Source organism: Corylus avellana, chromosome 1, assembly GCF_965113065.1.
Source record: "Corylus avellana chromosome 1, dhCorAvel1.hap1.2, whole genome shotgun sequence".
NCBI classification, from domain to species: Eukaryota; Viridiplantae; Streptophyta; class Magnoliopsida; order Fagales; family Betulaceae; genus Corylus; species Corylus avellana.
This window is the reverse complement of record NC_142490.1, coordinates 179883-202620: the sequence shown is the minus strand read 5'-3', so window position 1 is coordinate 202620 and position 22738 is coordinate 179883. Positions and strand designations below refer to the sequence as shown.

The 22738-nt window shown below is 38.0% G+C and overlaps 3 protein-coding genes across 4 annotated transcripts; 1 reads left to right on the top strand and 2 right to left on the bottom strand.

The window, feature by feature from the left end:
* Positions 1-1359: 1359 nt before the first annotated feature.
* Positions 1360-4566, bottom strand: LOC132171877 (plant intracellular Ras-group-related LRR protein 4). The gene is made up of 5 exons (XM_059583288.2): positions 4247-4566; positions 3377-4051; positions 2220-3133; positions 1927-2129; positions 1360-1665 (listed from the first exon to the last, which is right to left on the bottom strand). Exons 2-4 carry the CDS (start codon positions 3981-3983, stop codon positions 1974-1976), a joined length of 1677 nt encoding a protein of 558 aa, XP_059439271.2. The 5' UTR covers positions 3984-4051; positions 4247-4566; the 3' UTR covers positions 1360-1665; positions 1927-1973.
* A 4557-nt stretch (positions 4567-9123) lies between these two features.
* Positions 9124-15569, top strand: LOC132171567 (RNA polymerase I specific transcription initiation factor RRN3 protein). 2 transcript variants are annotated; one of them, XM_059582925.2, is made up of 16 exons: positions 9124-9342; positions 9681-9869; positions 10049-10132; positions 10248-10319; positions 10409-10480; positions 10599-10832; positions 11526-11636; positions 11723-11836; positions 12115-12237; positions 12327-12395; positions 12524-12630; positions 13320-13403; positions 13490-13577; positions 14076-14186; positions 14433-14617; positions 14971-15569. In XM_059582925.2, exons 2-16 carry the CDS (start codon positions 9750-9752, stop codon positions 15194-15196), a joined length of 1800 nt encoding a protein of 599 aa, XP_059438908.1. In that variant the 5' UTR covers positions 9124-9342; positions 9681-9749; the 3' UTR covers positions 15197-15569. The 2 variants fall into 2 exon arrangements, with proteins under 2 accessions (XP_059438908.1, XP_059438907.1); XM_059582924.2 differs by having other exon boundaries at positions 12103-12237.
* Positions 15570-16073: 504 nt separating this feature from the next.
* Positions 16074-21969, bottom strand: LOC132171566 (trafficking protein particle complex subunit-like protein). The gene is made up of 7 exons (XM_059582923.2): positions 21521-21969; positions 21198-21442; positions 20729-20809; positions 20299-20640; positions 19737-19903; positions 18803-19641; positions 16074-17798 (listed from the first exon to the last, which is right to left on the bottom strand). The coding sequence occupies exons 1-7, from the start codon at positions 21945-21947 to the stop codon at positions 16318-16320; spliced, it is 3582 nt and encodes a 1193-aa protein (XP_059438906.2). The 5' UTR covers positions 21948-21969; the 3' UTR covers positions 16074-16317.
* Positions 21970-22738: the final 769 nt, after the last annotated feature.

Genomic DNA, 22738 nt, shown 5'->3' with positions numbered 1-22738 from the left:
CTCTTCCAATGATGTGACAAGTGATCGGCGAGGTTGGTTGCAAGATTCCCATTTTAGATAATTGGCATTTGGCAATACCTCTTCAAGCAGTTAGACAAATGCCAACCACCTGAATTTATTGAGGATTCCTAGTTTTTCACTGCCGCAAATAAGTATTTGCTTTTATACGTCCCTTCCAGAAAACTCATAATAGGTTTTCAACCCCTTCGGCCTTTGGCCCAGCTGTAAAGAAGGGGATGGTGAGAGATTGCCCACTGAATTACCTTCTCATTGTTTATTGGCAGTGCTGACGATTTGTGTTTATGTGTCAAGTTCGGTTTGTGCTGAAGCAATGGTATCAAATTATATAGGTCAACTCTAATTCGGTCTATCTAATTAAACGAGTCAGACTCCTCAACCCTAACTTGTTAATTTCGTGTCGGGTTTGGAGGTAGTGTAAAAAAGTTTGTTAACCTTTATGTCACGTGTCGAATTTAGGTAGGGTCAAAACACGAGTATAATAACATTATATAACTCAACCCTAATCCAACTCTTTTTTTTTTTTTAATTAAGCAAACCCCTCAACCCTAACGCATTAATTTTGCTTAAGGAATTGCATAAAAAATTGACAGCTCTATGATGCATATGGAAAATGTTATCCGGCAAATTAGGATTTACGAAATCAAGTCCTACGATTTAATCGGTCAAAACTAGACTACTGTATGCAGATTATAAATATCACTCGAACCTTGTATAAGGATTTGCATACCATAAACATAACACACTCTAGTGTTTTGCATATTTTAAACATGCACGGTTTGCCTTTGCTTTTCAAGTTGCAAATATTCAAAGTCTTACGATGAAACTGTAATGGTATACACTTGATCGCACCTTAAAGAAGATGATAATGTCTAGCGAAGTACTAAGAGTAAGCCAACAATACAGAACTTTTATGACTTCTAGCCTTCTAGGCGTTGGGGAAGAGAGAGAGAGAGAAAAAAAAAAATAGAAATTGAAAACTTGACTTGCACATAGATCCTTTTCCAATCACACACGTGCTTCGGCTTTGCAAATGACTATGGTTTTGGCGAGAAGTGGGTCAAACTTGCTGGTGTAGTAGCATAGCTGATTACAAAAATTTTGTCAATTTTGACAGGCCAGGCTCTAAGACATCATTGAGGATTTTGTGCTGCCGCTGTAGATATCCTGACTGTGAAAGTCACAAGCAGATTGGGACAACTTCCTTCACTGTAAGGATAGACGAAGGCCTTGACCAGAGGCCCAGTAAAATACAATGTTCGACAACATTAGCATCATATGCTAATGAATGAAATACACAAAGAAATATATTCTGACGAGTTCTGCTGGAAGTGCTAGAAATGTTAAAACTCAAATTTCATCAACAATGGAAGAGAAAAACAGATTACAACATTATCTCCCCCATCTTCCCAAGCTTTTTTCCGCCTAAATTGTACATGCTCGATGGTAACAGAAATAGTAACAGTACAATAGAGAAGAACAGACTAGAGAATAAAATGATGGAAAAAAAAAAAAAAAAAGGTGGGAAGGGTGGGAGATGAAAAGAAATCTACATTTTGAGATATAAAAGTCAAAGCCACCCACACCAGATGCATAGTCATTGCAGCGAGATCTCCGCTCTCGTCGACCCACCAATGGCAAATATCCCTGCAATTAAAATAATGATGAAAACATTCAGCAGCAAGGAATGTCACATATTTGAGAGCATCAACCCTAGCAGTTACCATCTATTTTGATTACTTATGCTCTACTCCTGTCCTGAGTGCATATGGTAACACTAGCTCGGTAGGGTAAAAGAGCCTAAACCATGGTCTTAATCTACTGTAAATGATAAATATATCCTCTCAACTCTATTTATAAGGTCAAAACACAGAAATTGGTCAGAAAGTAAGTCAACAGCTAGCTTACCAACAGAAAGATGATGTCACATTTCTAGTCAGCAATGCTGTAATCAATCAGGCTTTCACATAATCTGCACCATTGCGCTTCCTTTTGTTAGACCTGGAAAAGAAGCAGATCTGAGCCCAGCTTTTTTTCTGCTTAACCGATGGTGGTCTAACATCCACTTTTTTCCTTTTCTCAAAAAGGTCAGCCATGTATTGAACAACAGCCTGATGCAGTAATAACCCATTAATGAGCTTTCGGGTAGAAGCAAGAGCTACTCTCTAACCCTAATAACGTAAGCAATAGACACAACTTACCTGTGCACCCATTTCAACTACGTCTCTTGGTGGAACTTCCAGAGGATTTCCTTCCACGCGTAGTACACGTAAATTTGTGAGCATCCTAAAGGAATCTGGAAGCATCTGTATCTGGTTATTGCTAATATCCAACTCTTGAAGCATCTCAAGGTTCCCAATAGACCTTGGTAGAGATTTCAGGTCCGCAAAATTGTTTCCTATATTCATCTTCACAAGTGTGGTTGCAAAACACAGGCTCTCAGGCACTGATTCGAGCTCGTTAAAATTGACATCAAGCTCCCTCAGGCTTGATAGAGATGACATTGTCGTTGGTAATTGTTTGATATTATTGTAACGGACTGACAAAACCTCAAGGGTCTCAATCTTCCCTACAGCTTCTGGAAGAGCTTTAAGTCGGTTATAATCTGCATGAAGTTCTTTTAGTGAAGTACACCGGCCAACGGTATGCGGAATTTCTTCAATATCATTCGTGTCAACACTCAATTTCTTCAGGCTAACAAGTGATCCTATCGACTCAGGAAGCAAAGAGAGCCCATTTGAGCTCAAATCAAGCTCCTGAAGACGGACCAATCTGCCAAAGGTAGCAGGCAGAGATGATAACTGGTTTCCACTAAGGTCCAAATGGATCAGGCTAAGGAGGTCTCCTACAGAATCTGGGAGTTCAGAGATCTTGTTCGAATGCAAATCCAACTTTGTCAAGGATGAAAGGCCTCCTATGGTGTCCGGTAGGGCCACAATCCGATTCTCAGATAAATCTAGGGTGATCAAACCCGACAACTTTCCTATTGAGTCAGGCAGCCATTCAATTTGATCCATCAACTTGTTCTGAAGATTGAGATCTCGAGTGCCTTTCTTTGCAGACACTTCAATTAAACTAGCAAGCTTTATCAAACTCAATTTTTCTCCATCTTGACCTACAAAAACCACAATTATATTTTGTAAATAGATAATCTTATAAAACTCTTGCTTCAATCTTATTAGTTATTACACTCCTCAGAACAATTTAATCCGAATCTCAGCCAAACCTTAAGATACTCAGTTATATACCTAAACCAGTTACAAAAAAGAGTAACAGTTGTTTTAGGGTAGCAGGTTAAAAAAGAAAACCCGAAAATGAAAAAGAAGAGGAACAAGATCAAAATGCAGAGAAGACTTGCCTGAAGAAGTGGTAGGAGGTTTTAGAGAAGGATCCAATATCTGGGCTGTGGACGAAACACTGTGGCCAATCCCAATCCCAATCCCAAGGCCATCCGCGTAGAGCGTTGACTTGGCCTTGGTGACATAGCTGTCATCTCTGGTGAACAATTCAGAAGTCTTTACGGGTTCTTTCTCGGAGTAGTACGAGGTCGACGTCGAAGTAGAAGTAGAAGTAGAAGTAGGCGCAGGAAATTTGGGCTCATTAGAGAAACGGCGTCCTGAGCCTGAAGTCGTGGAAGGCAGACATTTGGAAGCTCTCTGAATAAATTCATCGAACAGGGAGTGGAGGTTGTCGAGGTCGAGCAGTCTCAAAGCTTCCCGCTTCTGCTCTTTGCTTTGGAAAAACACCAAGTTCTTGCGCATCTCTTGCAACACCATGAAGAGCTCCTCCGGTACATCAGGGCTCTTGGTATGCCTCGCAATGGCATCGAGTCTCGCTTGGTCCTCTTTCTCCACGTTCTTGATCAAGGCCTTAGCCGCCTCCACCTCGTCAATTCCGGGTCTGGCCGGCAACGATCTATGAATTCCCATAATCTCCTCCACCACCACGTCCACTGGCGATTCCATTTCTCCTCCTCCGTTCAAATCCCGGATTTCTTTTTTCTTCAAATTCCAATACTCCTTATGCTCCTTGTCTGCAATCAAAAAAATCAAAATCGAAGAAGCATCCACCGGTAACTACTCTAAGCTAATAAACAAATAATTACTCCGCTTAATCAATGAAACAACCATTCCAACTTCAAAGCCAAGTAAAGCATTCAAAATTCCTTATATTACAGGAGTAACACTTTCTGTGAAAGAAAGAGAGAGAGGGGAAAACAAATTGTTACCTCCGTACGACGAACGGAGAGGGGGAGGCTATGTAATTTGGAGAAAGAGAGGCAATTGGGTAGGGGCTTCTTCACCTGAACGGAAATCCAGAGCCTTCATCCGTCGTCTGAGCAATCCAGCTATTTCCATTAATTCTCTCAATCTTCCTTGTACTCGCTCGATTCCCTTTGGCGGATTCTTGTTTCTTTTTATAAGTATACAAATTTGAAATTTTTTGGAAAAATTCCAATAATAATGTGCTGAAAAATGCGATCAGTTGATCGAAATACCGTGAAATCGATAATGACTGATCGGTTATCAGCGAGTCAGCGAGATCTGCTCTTACACCCCCCCACCCCCCAACTTTTGTCTTGCACCGGGTTTTCTGCGCTTGGTCATACATACCCTTACTCTACCCCCTGAATTACCATCAACTGCCCCTACCTCCCTTTACCCTTTTGTCCAAAAACTGAAAAAAGCAGCAGCGAGCAATGCAATTTATACAGACACCGTTTATTGTTTTCGCTTGGATGCACGCAGATGGTCCACATCCTGAAACGCACTGGATTATTATTCTATTCCAAAGGTGGGACCCATTCCCACAGGCAGAGGGTTGTGCTTGTGCGTCCGGCGCCGTGGTAAAAGTGTAAATAAAAGGAAGAGCCGTCATTTTCTCAAAATCGGTTGCGAAGGGACTGATTGGAGGGGTGGGTTATGTTATGCTACTCCTCTTGCCACTCCCAACTGACAAAAGAAACGAGTGGGTGACAGGAGGAGTAATTGCAGTGTCCAGGTGTCCACGTTCAGATGGGGTACACGTGTTGCTTCACGTCCAGCTTCTAGCCAACCGTTTCCAGCTGGCACTGCTCCTCACGCCATAACCGTTTTCCTCTCTCTTTCGGAGACACAGGCGCACAGCGACTTCTTTTGAGCTATGGGCCATTTGATGATTCGAGAAGTGATATTATGAGGACGCCCTCACGTGCTCTGCTATCTGAGACCGATGAGGACTGCTACATTGCGGACACACTCACATGTTAACCCCGTGCCTTTGCTTTCTTTTTTTTTCTTTTTTTTTTTTTTTTTTTTCTCTCTTTTTTGTTTCTTTCTACCTTTCACTCATCGTGTAAATTGATAATATATATATATATATATATAAATCACGACTTACTTAATAGCTTGACATTGATAAAAAGAAAACTAAATTTAACCTTTTAATTAATGCTTTTTATATATATACTCTTTTTCTTCTCTTTATCTTTCTTATATAATCTATACTTAGCACGACCCTACTATTGTATTTTACTCTTCATCAGTAAGAAACTCATAGCAAGCTTTTTTTAACCCAAAAAAAAACTCGTCTTACTCATATTATTCATAGATATTTTCTTCTCTTATGAAACATCTAAAAAACAACACCTTAAACGAAGGTTCATGGAATTAATGGAAAGCTCATTCAACCATAAAACACCACCTAATTTTTTCTATCATACATGGCCCATGATTTATTAAAGGCTCAACTATTATCGATTTAAGTTTATGCCACTCAATGTCAATGATGCAATATCATACAGTCATATCATCTCTTCCTTAATCACTCAATTTTTCTCCATTTCATGTGACTATTTAGATTAATGTTGCAGTTATTTTCTCATTGTTAACACTATAGTTATATATATATATTTTGAAGAAATATCATAAATTCTCATTAATCATGAAAAAATCAGACGGAAACATTTACCAATATCAATAAAGAAAAAAATTTGATCGATAACTATAGTTATATTGATATGTTATCGATCAAATTTTTTTCTTTATTGATATTGGTAAAAGTTACTATTTATTGTTGTTGATGAAATTGTTACTATCATTACTCTAAGTTGTTATCATTGCTATAAAGTTATGATTATCCTTGCTAATAAAATCACAACTATTATTATTATTATTATTATTACTATTATTGGACTTGTCATTACTTCTGAATGTGCAACACGCATTCACTATTACTAATGGACATTCAGTTACTATTATTGTTGGACTAGTAATACACATCCATTAAATGCACATCATGCATCTCTGATTTGTATTGAATATACAACTGTTATTACTGTTGAATGTGACATTAGTTCACTGATGAACTCATTAATATTATTATTGTTGATACTATAAATATTATCTTAATTGGAACAACCATTATTATTACAATTTGATTTATATTTATTCTCAAGAGGTAGTTCAATCAGTTGGGACCACGCCTAATGAAGCGAATGTCATTAGTTCGAATTCCCCTCTCCCTCTTGTGTGGACATGTAAAAAAAAAAAAAAAAAAAAAAAAAAAAATTGATTTATATTTATTATTACTAATAATATTACAATTATTGTTGCTAATGAACCTATTATTAACACTAGTCTTTCAACTAAATGTAATGACCATTGATTGCATTCAAGTGAGCTTATTGATCTTACGTGATTTTGAGTTTAAAGTCTTTACAAGCCTATAGTGCCTAGTAATTGCTAACTGTCTTAACTGGCACAAGTTTCAGACTTGACTCATTCTCTAATGAGCTCGGACTCAAAAAAATAATTGTCCACCCAATTTCTTACACCTTAAAAAAAAAAAAAAAAAACCAACACTCTTCTCTTCTGTATACAAATTGTATACAAGAGGCACTAATGATCTTGGCAAAAAGTCTTGCACAACTCCTGATCCAAGATTCTTCAACACCAAGAGCAGCCCATCTACTTCCTTGAGTTATGTGCCATTATGCAATCATTTAACTATAGATGGCCAGAGATGCTATCACCCTTTGGTGATAATGCCTCAAAAACTTTAATAGTCCACATTTCGGCTTTTGGTCAACCCTTTAAGGATTTAGTCATCCTAAGTTACTAATGCCTCAAAACTCATTTATGGTTTCAAAAATAAAACCTAGGGATAGAAGGTTAACCATTTGGAGATGATATCACCCTTTGGTGCTAATGCCTCAAAACCCTATATAGTCCACCTTCCTACTTTTGGTGACCGATTCCTTATGTAGTCCAGCTTCCTCCTTTTGGTGGACTGTAAGAAACAGCAAACTCTTGATAAGAAGAATTAAACATCGATCCATAGTTCTTCACTGTAATTCTATCATGGTTTTTGAAAATTCTCTCAAAATAATTCTTGCTTTTGGTTACCGATTCTCTATATAAGCAAGTTTCCTGCTTTTTTACCCATTCCATATAGTCTGCCTTCTGGTTTTTTTTTTTTTTTTTTTTTTTTTTTTTTTTTTTTTTTTTTTTCAAGGGGTTTTGGTGGTTTTAGGGTTTAAACCCTAATGTTAGGGTTTAGTGTTTTGTTTTTAGTGTTTTTACGTTATTATTATTATTATTTTTAGGTTTTTTGTGTTTTTGGAGGGTTTTTGTGTTTTTAGAGGTTTTTTGTGTTTCTTTCGTGTTTTTTTTTTGAGGTTTTGCATGTATTCAAACTCAATCAAACCTGCCCTTGTATCCTCAAACACGCCTTCTTGGGTAGCATTGCCATCAAATACATGATCATGTATATGCTGCTTGGCTTTATCATCTTTCCATGGATGTTCAACTGTAAACTCATCAAGACTTGTGAATACATCTCTTTATTTTTCAATAGTCTCTTTCTCATTAAAAGGTCTTAATCGACAAAAAACGATGATCTGGCCTTTCATATTTGAAATGTATGAGAGGGACAATATTTTGCTCTTGTCATTTATAAAGATTCTTCAAGACTAACAAAAATAAAGACCAACACATCTTATGCTGTTGAAAATGCCCTTAATTTTGAAGGTTTTAGAAAATGCCAACCTTCAATAGTATTAAAATAACGCTTTCTTAAAACTTGTTCCTCCTTATAAAGCACTTCCAACTCAACAAGTTGAGCCCCTTGCATCTTCAAAATGGCAGTAGTTTGCTCATTCTTTCTATCGATGTCCTAAATACAAGTAGAAAGTAATAAGCAAAATGCACTCCGTTGAAAATACATCCATATCAAGGCTTGAAATATTGTGATGCAATTAAGGTAGAAAATGAGACATAAAGAATTAGGAATGAGATGAAAAGTGTCAAACCTCTTTCATTTCTCTCAATTCCTCTAATTCCCTTAGATTATTTTGTAATGAAGCCAAATCAGAGTTCCTGACAGCAAGAGTTGACTCAACAACAGCCAACTCTTGTGTGACCCCTTCAAGCTTCTTTTCAAGTTCAAGTACCTAAAAAATAAAACCCGAAAACACTAAAAAGAACGAAAAACCTCCAATAGCACTCAAAAAATACGAAAAACACTAAAATGACAAGTAAAACATTAGCACAAAAACATGAAAACCCTCCAAAAGCACTAAAAACATTATAAAAAAAAAAAAACACGAAAACTCTACAAACCTATATACAAAAAGAAGAAGCTGAAAACCCTAAAAAAAAAAACATGAATAGCCTCCAAAAACACGAAAAACACTAAAAAAAAAAAAAAAAACCACATGAATAACCTCCAAAAACACAAAAACACGAAAAAAACACGAAAAAAGAAAAATGAAAAAAAAAAAAAAAAAAACGAAAAACACGAATAACCTCCAAAAACACTAAAAAAAACACGAAAACCCTCCAAAAACACGAAAGACCTTAAAAAAAAAAAAAAAAAAAACACGATTAATCAGTGTAAACATGCCAATTTTTATTTATTTATGGATACCAATTACTAACTAGCTTAATTTGAGCTCAATTGGGCTTTATAATAGCCCGTCTGTAGTTGGGCCACACGTCAATTTGTTGACGACGAGGGTAACCGAAACCGAATCTGCAGGAGTTAGAAATAAGGGCCATGGGAGAAATACAAAAGATACTGAGGGGTCTTTTTACAAATACGAAAATGTGTGTGATAAAGAGGGTTTCGCTTCCTTCGAAACCCTCCTAAGCTTGCTTTCCCACCGCTGCAGCCGCTCCTCATAACTTAGAAGAAGGGGGCCGCGCCTCAAAGAATAATTTGAGAGGATCTGAAACGACTTTTAGGGACACGCAGAAAATAACGAAGAAGACAGCTGTTGCGGCGTATGGAGTTCATCGGTGGAGGTGCTACCAGCTGAAACCTGAATTAGGACTCTTCAACCAGGTACAACTTAGCCTATCGGTTTGGTTTTAGTAAAAATTAGGGCTGGGCAAATCCACCGTGTGCCGCGTACCGATTAGACACTGATTGGCTTCGAGTTTCTATGCCTTTTTTGGTTCAATTTGTGTTCTCTGATTGAGTATTTTTAATCTGATTTCGAATTCTTTTTCTTGCTGCTGTTTGGTTGCCAAGAAAGTGGAGGAATTTTTTTTTTTCTTGCAGTTTGGGCTTGATTTTCCAATCTAGCCCATCACTGATTGCTGGGAGCTAAGGCTGTTGCTGGGGCTCCCTTTATCCATGCATTACGATGAATGTTGATGCTAATCTCTCTGTTTTTGCAGGCTTAATTAAGTTATCCCTCCCAGGCCACGTCTGGAAAGACGGGATCAGTTGGGTCTGGGTCGGAGACCATGGGAGCTGAGGAATTAGTTAACGGCAAGGCAGAGTTTCATGAAATGGAGGAGGACGATAATTTCAGTGACTCCGAGTTAGTTTATCATGTCAGGGATGCTCTTAGTTCAGTCTCATCGGTAAGCATTCTGCCACGTGCAACATGCTGTCTTCGAATTTGTCTTGTTAACATTAATGAATCAGGAAACTGTTGGAGCATCTCTCTTTATCTTGCTACTTAGCTTATGATCGTCATCTGTATGAAATTGTTATGTTAATGTTGATGAGCATGCTTTAAATATAAATTCTACTCGTTCAGGGTGATAGTGACAGTTATAACCAGCTTGTTGGGGTTTTGCATCATACGGAGCGGCTCGCTCCTGAGGATGTTGCGCTACTTGTGGTAGGCTCTTTACCAACATTCCTGTTTTTTTTTTTTTTTTGGCAAAACTATACTCCTATTCACATCTTCAATGATTTTTCTGAGTCATTAATTCTTATCTATATATGCTTGGCAGACGAGTTTAAAGGCACTATCTGGAGCAGTTTCTTATATAGATATTGTTCTTCATGAGACTCTTCTTTCTTCAGTGAGTAGATGATATTTGGATCTGTGTGTTTATTGATGCTGTTTTGTTTTCTTAAATTTCATTAATTTTTTATGACAAATGTTTTTCAGATTTTTCGAATGAACATGTGGAACTACGGACCTGATGTGATGGATGCTTTGCTTGAACTAATCATATCCTTGGTATGTGGTTCTTAGGCAGCATTTTATTGTGATGCATGAGGAATAGATTTTCCCCACCTTACTTGGGAGGACAATTTGATGAACCTTTTATGGTTGATTATTGCTGAATATATTGCAGGCTGCTTCAAATGGAAAACATGTCAATTCATGTTTGGAAATGCTTGTTAGCAACTTCACCCCACCAAACTCTTTTGTTAATATGCTGAAGCAGCCACGTGGTCTTGCAAGAAAGGACCAAGTTCTGTCTCGTGTGCATTCAGCTCTGAAACATATAGCTGATTTGGTGCCTCTTGCTCCCTCAATACTATGTCCAATAATTTCTCAAAGAATGCCAATCTATGACAAGGAACCTGTGAGTTCAATAAGCTTTTCACTATCTGCAATCCAATTATGAACATGATACAGTTTTGTGCGATGCATTTGTTGTAATTTTGTTAGGTCTTAATGCCTTTGCATGTCGCTTTGAGTCGCATGTGGCACATATCTCTGGTCAAGTTGGCGGGGGCAATGTGTTGTGCCTCTTGAGAGCCCCCATGTCAATCTGCTTGGCATTAGTATGCTTTCTGTCTCTCTTGCTCATCATTGTTGATTGTGGCATCTAGGGGGGAGGCAGTGCATATTCTTCATTTTATCACTTCCTTAGTTTTAACCTTCTCTTTGTCAGTGTCATTTCAGTCTTGTGGTTTTGCATTTATCTGGGGCTATGAAGGGTTAATGTGGAAATTTAAGCAACTGCTTGAAACAGACTCTCTTCCAGTTTCAGAATCTCAGTGCTGTACCCATTGGATAGTTTTAAGAACACTGAGGATTGTATTTTTTTTGGATCTGGTTTTGGCATATACTGTTTGTATCTCTGTAGTTCACGTGTACCTTGCTAAATTTTGATTGTTTCTTCTCATAAATTTCATTATTTTGTTATTCCTGATTGCAAATTCCTATTATGCTTGCGACTGTTTTGCTGCCTTAAATTGTCTGCTGTTACAGATCTGAATATTGTTACAGTGTCGGTCATTAGATCTGAAATTATACCAACCTCTTCTTGTAGTTGGCGGTTATATATGTGGAGAACATGTTAAAGCTGGAGAGTGGTGCAATTGGAGAATTTGTTATGAGCACAATGCTTATGGGGCTGATGGACATGCTTATAGAGTTTGATGTAAGTAGTTTGAATTTCCCAAACAAATTAATGGCTAAAAAAATTTATCTGCATTTATATGTAATCATGTATTGAGCTTCTTTTAGGTGGAGATTGGATGGGAGGACATTTTACAAGATGACTCTAGTAAAGGCATATTTCAGATGGAGCTTGAAAATGTGGACGAAATTGCAGATTACGATGAGGAGGATGGTACTGAGGTATTATCCATACTCAACAATAAATTGGCTGATATCTAGTTTCATCTATTAATCTTTTTAAATAAAAAATGATAGCAGATTGTTGGAAATGCCTCACTGGTTGAATGTGAGGAAATGCCTCACTGTATTAGTTCCTGCTAACTTTTGAACCTATGGTATACTGTATTGTTTGAAGAGGGATTTTGTTTTCTGATATGATCTTATTTATTCCTATTCTTCTTGAATTCTTATGATTATTTTACTCTGATATTTAAAGTAATTTCGAGATGTTTATGCAGCTTTCAAGAGAATTAACTCGGAAGAGTTTAGGAGGAAGCTTAATTGCTGAAAAATTAGATAGCTTGATGGCGCTAACTTTTGAGCATCTGGAATCATGTAAAGACAGTGGCCGTTTGGTTGAGGTACTCTTGGATGTTCAAATTTTCAATGGCTTTGATATGCCATCTTCTGTGATGTCCAATCGTATTATATTATTGATATGTGTCATTAGGTCTTTGAACATCTTTTAGACTCATTCCGGATTACAGTTCTGACCGCATACAAGTCAAAATTTGCTCAGGTAACGTATACAATGTTTCTCACCAAATTGCCCTGCTTTCTCTCATATTTGTCTCTATTGAATACCGAAAAGTTTTGTTGGTAAAGCCAGCATTAAAATGCATTGCTTTTGCTTTTTCTGTATTGCAGTTTGTGATGTTCTATGCCTGTGCTCTAGATCCTGAAAACTGTGGTGTGAGATTTGCCATGTTACTTGCTGATATTTTTGTTCGTGAAGACTACCCTTTGCCTTTCAGGTAATGTGACCATGCTTTGATTAAAGAAAACAAAATTGCTTGTTGGTGTGTAACTTCTTGTTTTGGGAAAGGAAACATTCATTTGTTGTGTTGATTGTTAGGGTTTTTTGCCATTAAAACACTTGAAGTTAATCTATACTTAACTTCTTGAAATGATTCTTTTCTGCACTTATAAATTAGATATTTAATACTTATTTTGGTTGTGTTTTCTGTCATGCATTTGTATGGGTACAACTCTAGCACTTTGTTAAGGAATCCTTCCACTGATTGTTTGAAGTAGCTGTTATGGTTGTTATTTTGAAAATTGATATCGGGCATGTCAGTCTTGCCTACTGTTTGGTATTGAGCTTGCCAGACACGTCAGCAAAATCATGTGCAGTTTAAATTATCTTGTTTTATATTCTTGATTTTCTATCTCACACTAGTATCAGATTAGACATTTTCTTTGGGTAATTATCTTGGAGTGATTAACCACCTGATTTGAAATCATTTTCTCTTTGTACCGCTGACATGGATGCAATTCTCAATCCCCTTTAATTAAGTTCTCACATCTTCCCTTCCCCTACATTTAGCTTTCCCGTTCTTGTCTGATTTATGGTCAAACTCTAGTTACTTGAAAGTTCTGCGGTGTAATTTTACTTGTTATATGAGCTTGATCTGTGATGCTGATTTTTTCTGGTTCTATACAGGATGAGTGCTGTTGCTTATCTTGCTAGTTATTTGTCTCGTGCAAATTTTCTGTCTGCCCCTTTGGTTGCTGGGATGCTGAAAAGGTTGTGAACCATAACATCCCAATGTGATCCGTACTGCTGTTATAACTACTTAAAATTAATGTGATCTTGTGTTTATGTGTTCTCAGGCTGGTAGATTGGTCTTTTGAATATTGCAAAACGAAAGGTGCTGTAATGGACCCAACATCCCATAGACTTTTCTACTCTGCATGCCAGGTATATGTTGCTTTGGCTATAATTAGGAGGACTGGGAGCTTAGATTTTTGCACCTTTCATCATTGATGAGAAAGCCTTTGGAGACAGTAATGTTATCAAGCATATTTGCATCCTGAAATAATGATATCTTCATTATTTATTAATTGGCCGTTATACTGTGCATCTTTTGGGAATTGAGAAAGTGACCCACAATGAGTAGTTAATGTTAGTTGACTGCATAATATGTAGTTGAAAACATTAAATTTCCTGCACTGTTAATTCACAAATCCATTTTTTATTGTCATTTTATGTGTGGTAGATGAAAATGGTTACTCACAACACATTCTAAATTGTTAAAATCATTATTGGAGATGACCTGAGAATGTTGCTGTTTCTTTATGAATAGCATTACATGATCCCTATGTTTTCATTGTTATATTAATATATGTTCGCTAATTTAAATCCAATTCTGTACTGTTTTGGCTAATTTCAAATTAATGGTTATTTGTCTGTTTACAGGCGATCATGTATGTGCTCTGCTTCCGAATGAAATCAATGATGGATGTTGCTTGGTTCAAATCACATCTCTTAATAGAGCCAATATTGAATCATAAATTGAGCCCATTGAAGGTGAGGAGATTTTGGGGCACTGCCGAAGACACATAAAAAAGAGTACTCAGCATGTACTATTGTAAAATTGACGTGTGATAGTTTTTGTTTCCACATTGAGAAAGAATTTATGTATTTACTCTTGTTTAGTCCTTGTCCTTTATCTTTTCAATTTATTTTATTTTTCAATGGTACAGGATAGCGATCAAGCAATCCAAACTTTATCAGAATACACGGCTTATTTCAGTTTTTTTTTTTTTTTGACAGGTATGTCTGCCTTCCATTGTAGATGAATTTTGCCGACAAGCAGAAGCAGCCTGTCTATTCACCTCATCTGAGGAATTTATTTTTAACTACTCGCTGGAGTCAGAACATTCAAGGGCTTTCGGTGGGATAGAAAGACTTGACATGTTCTTCCCATTTGACCCATGTTTGCTGAAAAAAAGTGACAGGTATACATTCTTAGCTTTTGGATTGATTAATGAATGAAATACCTCTATTTGGGAATTCAGACACTAAATAGGGAGCTTGTTTGAATTCCCAAGACACTAAATACCTCTTACCTACGATTTTGCCTGGGGGGTGGGGTCTCTAGTTTCCAGTTTCCTAAATAGTCCAACATCAGATGATAATGTGGTTGTATAAAATGATCACCTCCGCATTCACCAATAAAATTGTTCTGCAGATAGGAAGGGGACTTTTCTTTTCTTTTTCTGTTTCTTTTTTTTTGGTGAGAAATTTGTTACTTTTGTTTTTTGAATGGTCTGCTGACATGACATTAGTTCATTTCTCTATTAATCTGAAGATACATCCGGCCACACTTCGTGTATTGGTCAATGGTCAGACCTCCATATGATGATGATGATGAAGGTAGTATTGATGAAGATGTTGAGCAAGAGCTTGATCTGGATGTGAGCAAAATGTCCATAACACCCAGGAATTCCATGGCTTATTGGATTCAGAATGGATTAGAGGAGCCAAGAGGAATGCCTGCAAGAATTAGACCCTCGACAAGTCCAGAGTCTTTGTGATATCAAACTACATTTTTTTTAGAGTCTCTTTGTGCTGGAAGATCGGAAGACATGAACACGAAGTCTACCTTGTGCCAGAAGGAAGAGTAGGCGGACAAAGGTGTGCTGCACCTACATGAAGAAAGGGTTTTGCCATTACAATTTTGGATCTATAATTGTGACTTATGGAACTCTTATTTTTATTTTATGTAATTTTTTCATCCACAGGCATTGTAAAATTAAATGAAGATGTGCATGTCCCATAGTGAATTTTGATTTAGTCAAATATCTTTTGTGCCTGTCTTGATTGTAACCGAAAAAAACACACTTGATAGAGTGGTAACTTCATTTCAATGAAGCAGTGGACCTCTACGTCCTGTACAATTTTAGCATATATGACGAGATTTCCTCTTTAGGCAGTTGGCGCCTTGTAATCTATTTAGTCTGAAGAGTCATGTGGTTTACATGTGTGCAATAGATTCAACACTTTCACCGGGGCTGACTCAGCCTCTCTTACCAATTCCTTTCTACGCCCTTCGTCTTCCAACATCTGTGCCCAGAATGGAGCAGTCTGGAGAACAACTTGCAATTGCTAACACACACGTGGCCCATTTCTCATTACTTACTCCATTAGGAGGCCATACATAAGAAGGACATGTAGTAAGTGTTATATTACCACCAAAATAGTACCACCAACACTGTTATTTTATAAAGAAATAGCCTCATCGCATAACCTGCCATTCTAGTTTCATAGAGATAAAAGACAAAAAATCATTGATTTAAAATGCCTGTAGACGATGATTCTCTCGCTATAGTATTAATTGTATCTTCAAAATACAATATATATATATATTGTATTTTGAAGATTTCCAGATCCTAGATTTCCAAGAACGTATGCGACATTAGTAATCAACCCTTTACCAAAAATTTCTCATATCAGACAATTTCCTTTGAAGATAAAGACCTTACTGACAACACCAAGATCGCCATGAGACACAAACATTACTTGACAAATTGCAACAATATGACATCCCTGAAAGAGGTCGGTGAATATCAAATGAAGCTCCTGAACTTTGAGCATTTTGAATAGCTTTCCCTTTGAGCCCCGAATAAGAGGGGTTAAGAAACAGGCCTTCGCCCATTCATTCAGCCACAAGGGATTCCGTTCTCCTGTCTCTCACACTAGCCACCTTGAAATGAGGCTTGGATGGAAACACGAATATAGTAGATGCAGCAATTGAGGGTAGAAACCCAGCTGAGTATCTTACACAGGTCACAGAAAATCTGGGCAATTGTTGGACACCTGAGGCAAGTGGTACAAGTTTGTAACTGAGAATATGCTCAGATTTTGGGAGGACAAAAACCGTGTCAATGTGAGACCCAGATAACACAAAACTTTGTGCATCTCCCAATGAGAATTCTACTTCTTGAAGCAATTGTGTTTGGTTCCGAATTTTGATCAAGTATGTGAAGGGATCACCAAGGATGGCATAAGGGGGACAGTCCAAACTCACAACCAAAGGGGGTAATTCCACATTTACATCAGGAAGGATTTGTTCAGTCAAAACTGAAGTCACCGTAGAACCAGATTGCTCTTCAGTACCAGAATCCCTCCTCCATCTTACACACATTGTCCCTAACCTGAGCTTTGAAGAATTCACTTCAGAAATGACAGTAAAAACCTTTTTGAACTCTTCCCCTGGCACAAGAAGGGCAGGATCTAGGTCTTCAACTTCATGCGGCGTGGAATATGACCTTACAACGCTGTCATTGTCTAATTGGAGGGACATGGATAGTAATCGCAATGGGACCTCAGCAGAGTTCTTAGCACTAACTATGAGTATACTTATTTCATTAAGAGGCAGTGATGCTGGCTGATCAGAATCAGAGACTGGCTTGATCCTTGAGAGCAACAATGGGTCCCGCCGAAATGGCAGCATAAACTGATGGTTAATTAAAATAGCAGTTTTTCCTTCAATCTGCAAGCTCTTGTGAACGTTAACCTTTTGTGCAGTTGATTCATTGCTCTGTGGAGAATAACCCAATGATACAAAAAGCATTACCGGTTTGGGTCGATGCCACTTTATTTCTAGTTTGCAAGACCACGATTCTCCACATTTCAGAGATGGAACAGAAACCAATCCAAAAGATTTCTGAATTTTTTTTATTTCATCTGTACCCAATTGACTTTCATCCTCCCCTTCGGGTCCAGAAATGCCGACAAGCTCAACATGATGACTGTCCAGAGAGTATGGTTCTGCTTCCCTTGGACTAAATAAGCCACCTCCTTTTACATCTACCAGGTTAATCTTTAACTCCCCAGAGTAGACTGCATGGCCCATGGAGATCACAGTAACAGGTACCATGAAACTCTCTCCAACAAATGCAGGGCCAGAAGCACCTAAATAAAGATCCACTTGTGGATCTGGTTCTTCGACCTGAGCAGCCTTTTGACCATTGAAAGCTAGAGCAGCATCCTTGGTTGGAGAGGTCTCTACACGGTCTTCAAACTTCCAAAGAGGTAAATCCTCCATTGAAGCTGGACTTTCAGCTCTGCAACAGATTGTGAAGTGCGTTCCAATTTTTGCAATAACAGATATACATTCAAGCTTTCCACTTTGATCTGAATGTGTCGTAAAAAATTATCATAACAGTTAGAACCATACTTTAATTACACGACAGGAGATGGGACATAGGAACAATACTTTAATTTACTTTGAGAAAATCTCACCAGAGGGATGGTGCATATCTAGGAGGAACAAAAAGAGAAAGAAAAGAAAAGGCAAGAATAAAGCAACTCCTTTTAACTGGATAATAGGTCAATTTAACAATAGAATGGGGTCAATCAATTCAATCAAATTGCTGGAAGAACCACTGCAGAACTTGCACAATTCGTGCCATTTGAAAAAACAATATCATAATGCACATATCATAAGCAAGGCCATATCAAAAGAATGCAAGGCCCAAAAAAGTTTGACTGTATCAGTTAAAACAAACATATAGGGTGGATCATCTTCATGGTATTTGTTAATTCAAAAGCCCCCACCCCTCCAAAAAAAAAAATAATAATAATAAAAGAAGTTGGTGGGAGGAACATGCTCAGTGTGCATCCCCAGAAGTATAATATATATATATATATATATATATATATATATATATATATATATATATATATATATATATATTTTCTTTCTTCTCAATTATCCCCCTTTAGAGCATTCACATCCGATTCTTCAAAATTTGAAGAGAACAACCCCTCTTTTTCTATTTTGAAGAATAACTTTTGAAAAACACTCTACATCCCATTCTTTATTTTTATTTTTCTCTACTTCATTCTTTATTCCATTCAAATATTCAACCTCAAGCTCAAATTTTGAAGCTTTTGGAGAGAGATGAGCATAGGAAGAGTTTTTTATTAGGCTTAAAGAGGGAAATGAATAAAATAAAAGATGACATTTTCTTTAAAATGAAGGATGAGAAACAACCGAATATAGGGTGATTTTAAGGTGGGTTTCTTCAAAATTTGAAGAAAAAGAGTGTTTGAAGGACCGGATGTGGATACTCTTAGAGATTGAACAAAACAAACAGCCAAAACCCTAAAGAAAGCAGAGGAGGTAACTGATTTACCAGATTTGATGTCATAAGTGAAACGTAGCCATTTGTTTGTAGCAAGTGCCAGAGAAGAAGAAGTCTCTACTCGGTGCCCTTGTTTATCATCAGATGTAGCAGCTGAAGAAGGTCTTTGGGCATTCATGATGATAAAGTTACAATCAGATTGATTGAATTGCAATTCTAATTGATCAATTTCAACACTAACAGGTAACTGTGACAGAAGTGATATTGTAATCAAGGTGGATACACTGGGCTTGATTATCTGTTCATGAAAAGCAACTGAAGCAAGAAGTACCAATCTAAGTGGACTGACAAGATCAATCTCAAGGTGAAGTGGATTATCTCCAGTTATTTGAAGATTATTACGGCTCTCAACTTGTGGCAGCTCTGATTCTCCACAGACAAGCCCAAAAACCTCCTTGTGTATTACTTCTCTCTCTGCCAGACTTGCAGGACCAGCTGGGCCACATTCTTTAAATCTTAAAGACTGGGTATCAATACCAGATGATACTGGCAGCGCAGCCATTTCAAGTGAGTACTCTACAAATTCTTTCACTGTACCACGTTTCCTTGCACACTCCCGCAGGTAACCCAAGACCTCCCAAAGCAAAATGACCCACCCCTCTCGTCTGTACAGACTTGCAATATCATCAAAAAGCTGTTTTGCATTAGTAAAGTCACCAGCAGCATAATATTCTCTGGCCATCTGGAATCCACAAAAAGAGCCCATCCTCTGGACTTTGAGATCACCGTATGATTCGTAAGATTTTTTTAGCAGAGCAATTATTTCAAAGGAATCTTGAAACCTTTTTCCTTCCGCAACAGCAAATCGAATATACTCTTCATCTGTGATACTGCAAAGCCAGATGAAAAGAAATGTAAAGCTTTAGTGAGAAAAGAGAAGTTAGTATCAAACTGAACATTTGGAGTATTATTTGTCAAGACTTACGGCAGCATAGAAAATGCATCCCCTTGCTCAAGTAATCGAGCAAACTGACCCACATAAGCTGAAGGTACCACAGATTCGGCACTATTATCCATTTCATTAGCGGTTTCTAGCATTGACAGTGCAAGTTCCAAAGAGGATCTCTTCTCCTTTAAGTAGTGAGCAGCTAACTGTTTCAAGATGAATCGTGGAGATTCAAGTCAGTAAAATGTATAATTAGATTCAACTAAAACATGTCTGTGTGTGTATGTACATACTTAAAGAAAAGGAAGCATGGTGTTTCATACTGTAAACAAATCCAACGATTGGAGAATTTCAATAGAGGAAACAAAAGAAAGGATGGAGACTGATCATAATAGGTCCATGGATTGACATGATAAAAAAATCATTGCAATTCGAATGAAGTCCTTGAATGATCTAATATATTTTCTGTTGACTTAGAAGAAGAGTAGGCCATAAGAAAGGGCAACACAAGAACGAGTATGCATATTCATGTGACATCTCATCTGATTCCAGTGATTGCTTTTCCTCAAGATAGGAGGAAGGCAAAGAACACTGCTCCCACCTGATAGTAATAGGCTGGACGAGATTCCCACTCTGTCAAAGGCGTGTCTTTTGTAGCTAAAACTAGAGATGAAATATTTTGAATGGCTGCTGAACTTTTATCCAGCAATTCTGCAAATACCAAAAATTGCCTACTCATCCACTCCCAGTGAAGAAATATAGTCTCTGGCGCCCCAACCAGCCTTCTATACGAAGCATTGTGCCGGCGGAACCACAAAACTGCTTCCCCAACCTTCCCACCATGCAATAGCAAAGTTGATATCTTGAAGTGCAATTGCTCTGCAACAGTTTTTATCTCAACTAGGCGTTGGAGTGCTGGCAACCTTTTCGATGTCCCAATCATCTGCATCATCGAGTTCATGCAAGTTTCCTGAAGAGTTTTCTACAATTTGGGAAACTGAAAGTGAACAAAGCGTGAATGTGGATGGTACCTCTCGCAGTGTCTGATAGGCATCTTCATAAAACCTTAAAGCTTCAACCCAATCCCTTCGGAACTCTGCATATACAGCAACCTACCAATTCATCAAAACAGCAACATTTAGATCATATATAAACAAACAAGTTGAGAAGATGTAATGCATCCGATTACATCTCCAGCTATCATTCTTGGGCCAGATACTTGAATCAATGGACAGAATTAGTTAGCTGTTAGAATGGTTAGAAGTAAATTGTAGTTAAATATTTTGACTGTAATCATTTGAAGGCATCGATCAGTTTGTGAGAAATACTTGTAAGGAGGTTTTTGCTGCCTCGAATAGCCATAGTAATTCCAATTCTTTCTTCCCTAATTTCCTATTCTTTTCCATATAAATGCTTACAATTTCATGAAAATCATACAAAAACATTGCAAAGAAAAGGTAGTAGAAGCGGAAAGTATTTTGAGAGCAAAAAGGCGCTTACTTTGAAGCAATAGCGAACGTGCAACTCAATGCTAGAAGAGTTGAAGGTCTTCTTTTCAAGACGCAATTTGATCCTTCTCCCCTCGTCTCTATAATAGGCACTGGCCAATTCAGCGAAGGCGGATCCCAGCCTTTGTAGAGACTGTTTGAGCTCGGAGGGTTCGTCCGGCTTAAACAGGAGAATGTATTTGGGATCCAATTCGGCACGCTTGCGGAGCGCAAGCATTCGATCTTCGCCGATATCATCTACAAAATGGGAAATTAAATTGGTTAGGAGTAAGAGCAGCGCATCCAATTCCAATTCCAACTCATAACACTACCAACCATTGAGAGGGTTACTGGATTGGTGTGGCACCACCACAAGAAGAAGGAATTTGACGTTCCTGGGACGAAGCAGGGCTTTGAGTTGATCGAGGAGGGAGCAGACCTGGAGCCACTGGGCGGGATCACCGGAGAGCTGATCGTAGGAGAAGAGAGCGGCGAGTACGGAGGGAACCTTAGTGCGGTGCTTGAGCAGCCAATCCCTCTTCAAGATGCCACCGACAGCAGTCTCATGATCATCGTTGTCTTTGCTCTCTTTGGTGGTGGAGAAAAGAAGAGAGGCCTTAGAGAAGTCAGGGAGAGCGAGGGTGTTGATTGGTGGCTGCTCCGAGTGGAGGTGCCTCGACAAGGTTGCGTGAAGCTCCGGACATCCCACCACCGCTATCAGACTCACCGGTGGTGTCCTCAGCTCTTCCGGGTATTCCTCCATTTCCGATTCAGATTGGGATTGGGATTGGGGATTGGGATTCAGATCTTTCCCTCTATCTATCTCTGGATTCGGCCCACTAGGCCCGTTAAGCTCTTGAATTTGTATACGGCCCTCTATTAGGTGCGGATGGGCTTGAGTATCATTGGGTCCAGAAACCCAACCTAACGGTGGCCTGGTTGAAGCTCCAAGCCTAGAAGCAAATCCCATTTAACAGGTTGGTTGAAAATGCCGCAACTGCGGTGTGGTCATTATGTTCCTACTAGTACTATTACATATATAGGGTCTGGTCATTCTAGTAAATTTATTCTTTACGCTTATTTATTATATTCATTTCACATTTACTCATTTCATTCATTTAGATATTATTACTACTAGAATTTTATTTTATTTTCTTTTTCTTTTTTAAAAATATAATTAAGTAGCATTGCTTTGCTCTCTCACTTATCAACGGGGCGTTAAGTATCCACAAATATTGACAAAAAGAGAAGAGTTGGTAGGTTAGGTAGGGCGATGCATATTTACACTTGAGAGCGCAATACGTACTAGTGTCGCCTTCAACCTTAATTGCCCAATTTGAAAGGAAAAATAGTGTTTTAGCCACATGTTTGTTAATGGGCCATACAAGCCCAGTCATCATGTTTTAGATAGCTTTAGCCAACCCTTGATTATAATTACTATACTCTCCTTGATTTAAAACAAGAAACACTAGAAAAATAAACATTTAATAGCCATTCATACATCCTAATCATATTGAATTGATGGCACTTCAAAAGTCAGCATTTTATTTATTA